Raw genomic sequence first — 2,535 nt, forward strand, 5'->3', positions numbered from 1 at the left:
GTGGCTTGTGGGCTCTAGAGCACAGGCTCAGTAGTTGTGGTGCATGGGCTTAGTTGCTCCAAGGCATATGCCCCTGTGTTGGCAGGCAGATTCTTAACCACTGTGCCACCAGGGAAGTCCCTGATTTTTGCATGTTAAGCCAACCTTACATTCCTGGCATAAATACTATTTGGTCATGGTGTATAACTTTTTTAAAAAAAATTTGCTACTGGATTCAGTTTCTTAGTATTTTGTTGAGGATTTTTGTGCCTTTTTGTTACTTTTGTGGTTTTGTTTGCTATGGTAAATACTTTTGTTTTAAAATTTTACTGTTTAATTACTTGAAGCTAGTATACATGGACACAATTTATGTTTTTCTAGTCACATATCCAGTGATCATGCTAAATTTATTTATTCAAATACTTTTATAATTCTTTTGAATTTTCTAATACAAATTATGTCATCTGCAAATATTGTTATATTTCTTCTTTTCCAATCTTTATACCTTTTCCTTCTTCCCTGTTTATTGCACTAGCTTGGGCCTCCAGTATGACATTGAATGTGAATATTGGTAGTAGATTTCCTTGTTTTGCTCTCTTGAAGAATCCAGCAAGTATATTATCTGTAGGTTATTTAAAGATGCTCTTTATCAGATTGATAAAAGGCAATTTTCTTCTATACCACTTTTGTTGAGAGTTTTTATGAATTTGTACATGATTGATATTTTGTATTCCATCAAATATTTGGAAGAATTCGCCAGTGAAAATGTCCAGGAGGAGAGTTTCCCTTGTGGGGAAATTTATAATTAAACATTTATTTTTCTTAACAGAATTACTCAAAATTTATATTTCTTCTCATGTCATTTTGGTAAGTTATATTTTAAAAGGAGTTTTCCATTATTTGAAGTTGTCAAATTTATTGGTATAAAGTTGTCCCTAATGCCTTATTTATCCTTCAAAAACCTATAAAATCTTTTTCCATACCTGATATTTTTAGGGTTATTTTCCTCTTTCTTGGTCAGTCTTGCTAAGGCTTATCAATTTTGTTAAACTTTCAAAGAACTGGTTTTTGGCTTAGTTTATTTTCTCTATTACTACTTTGCTTTCTATTTTAGTGATATCAAACTTATCTTTATTACTTCCTTTTAAATACCTTCTTTGGGTTTAAATTGATGTTCTTTCTTTTAGCTTCTTACAGTGGAGGCTTATACCATTCATATTCAATATTTTTTACTTTTTGATATATGCATTTAGAGCTAGGAACATGCCTTAAATTACTGCTTTTACTACAACACAAGTGGTTTTTTTTTTACAAGAGGACAAATCTTACACTTTTGTTTATTTACTTTTCAATAACTTTAAATCCTTGAAAGGTACAGCATCACACGGATTCTGTGTCCAATGGCCTTAGCAAGAAGATTGCTTTGGGATTTGGCATGAACCATGCCACTGTTTCCATGAACACCCATTATCTTTCCCCAGATTACTCTGGTTTTGTTAGGTTTTCCATCAGGAGTTACTGTGTTGTTCTTTGCTTTGTACACATAAGTACATCTCTTGCCTAGATAGAATTCAGTTTCATCTTGAGCATATATACCTTCAACTTTCAGGAGAGCTGTGTGCTCCCTCTGGTTCCATAGACCCCACTGATAGCCAGCAAAAATGGCCTTGGACCACAGCCTTCCAGACATATTTGTCATTTTAGAAGTCCTGTTCCCAACAGGCCCCACTTATTTGCCCCCGAAGTTCAGCTGCGGGAGCTCCACACACCTCCACAGGGTCCAAGATGGTTGAAAAAGCCCAAGTGTGGGTTTTTTTTCATTATTATTAAGGTCAAAATATTTTAAAATTTCTATTCTGCCTTATTATTTGACCCATTGATCTTATAGAATTATATTGCTTAAGTTCAGATAACTTGGGAATTTTTCAATATTTTGTTTTGTTATTGTTGTTGTTGATTTTTATTTAAATTCCATTGTGATCACACAATATACTGTACATGATTTCAATCCTATGAAATGTATTAAATCTGCTTTATGGCCCAGTGTATAGGCTATTTTGCTAAATGATCCATGTTCACTTGAAAAGAATATATATTCTGTCACTGCTAGGTGTTGTATTCTCTATTTGTTAAGTTGGCTAATTGTGTCATTCTCATATTGTTACTGATTGTTTTGGGACTACTTATATATGAGTTAATAGGACTTGTGTGTTAAAATCATTTATTTATTAAGGTGGCTTTATCTTTTTCTCCTTTTTAGTTCTGTCAATCTTTGCTTTCAGAGTAGAATTCTAAAAATTCTCCCACAGTGAGATATTATCTCAGTAGCTGATTGGCAAAAAAAGTTTTAAAGTGTTACAAGTGTTGTCAAGGATGTGGAACAACTCTCAACTATGTGGCAGTAAGTGTCAATTGAAATGATTCTGGAAACTCTTTGACATCACCTGGAGAAGCTGGGAAGCACATGCCCTAGAACAAAGCAAGTCCACCTGTAAGTATTTTACTTTAGAGTTATTCTTACACAGACTTTTAAAGGCCTACAGAAATGTTCAAAAC

At 33.5% G+C, this 2,535-nt stretch overlaps 1 protein-coding gene across 1 annotated transcript; it reads right to left on the reverse strand.

The window, feature by feature from the left end:
• Nucleotides 1–1,336: 1,336 nt before the first annotated feature.
• LOC308606341 (large ribosomal subunit protein eL33-like) lies at nt 1,337–1,916 on the reverse strand (the record flags this gene model as incomplete). The annotated part of the gene is made up of 1 exon (XM_081217093.1): nt 1,337–1,916. Exon 1 carries the CDS (start codon nt 1,676–1,678, stop codon nt 1,337–1,339), a length of 342 nt encoding a protein of 113 aa, XP_081073219.1. The 5' UTR covers nt 1,679–1,916.
• Between the last annotated feature and the right edge of the window lie 619 nt (nt 1,917–2,535).

Source organism: Mesoplodon bidens (assembly GCF_964165515.1).
Source record: "Mesoplodon bidens genome assembly, chromosome: 18".
Lineage (NCBI taxonomy): Eukaryota > Metazoa > Chordata > Mammalia > Artiodactyla > Ziphiidae > Mesoplodon > Mesoplodon bidens.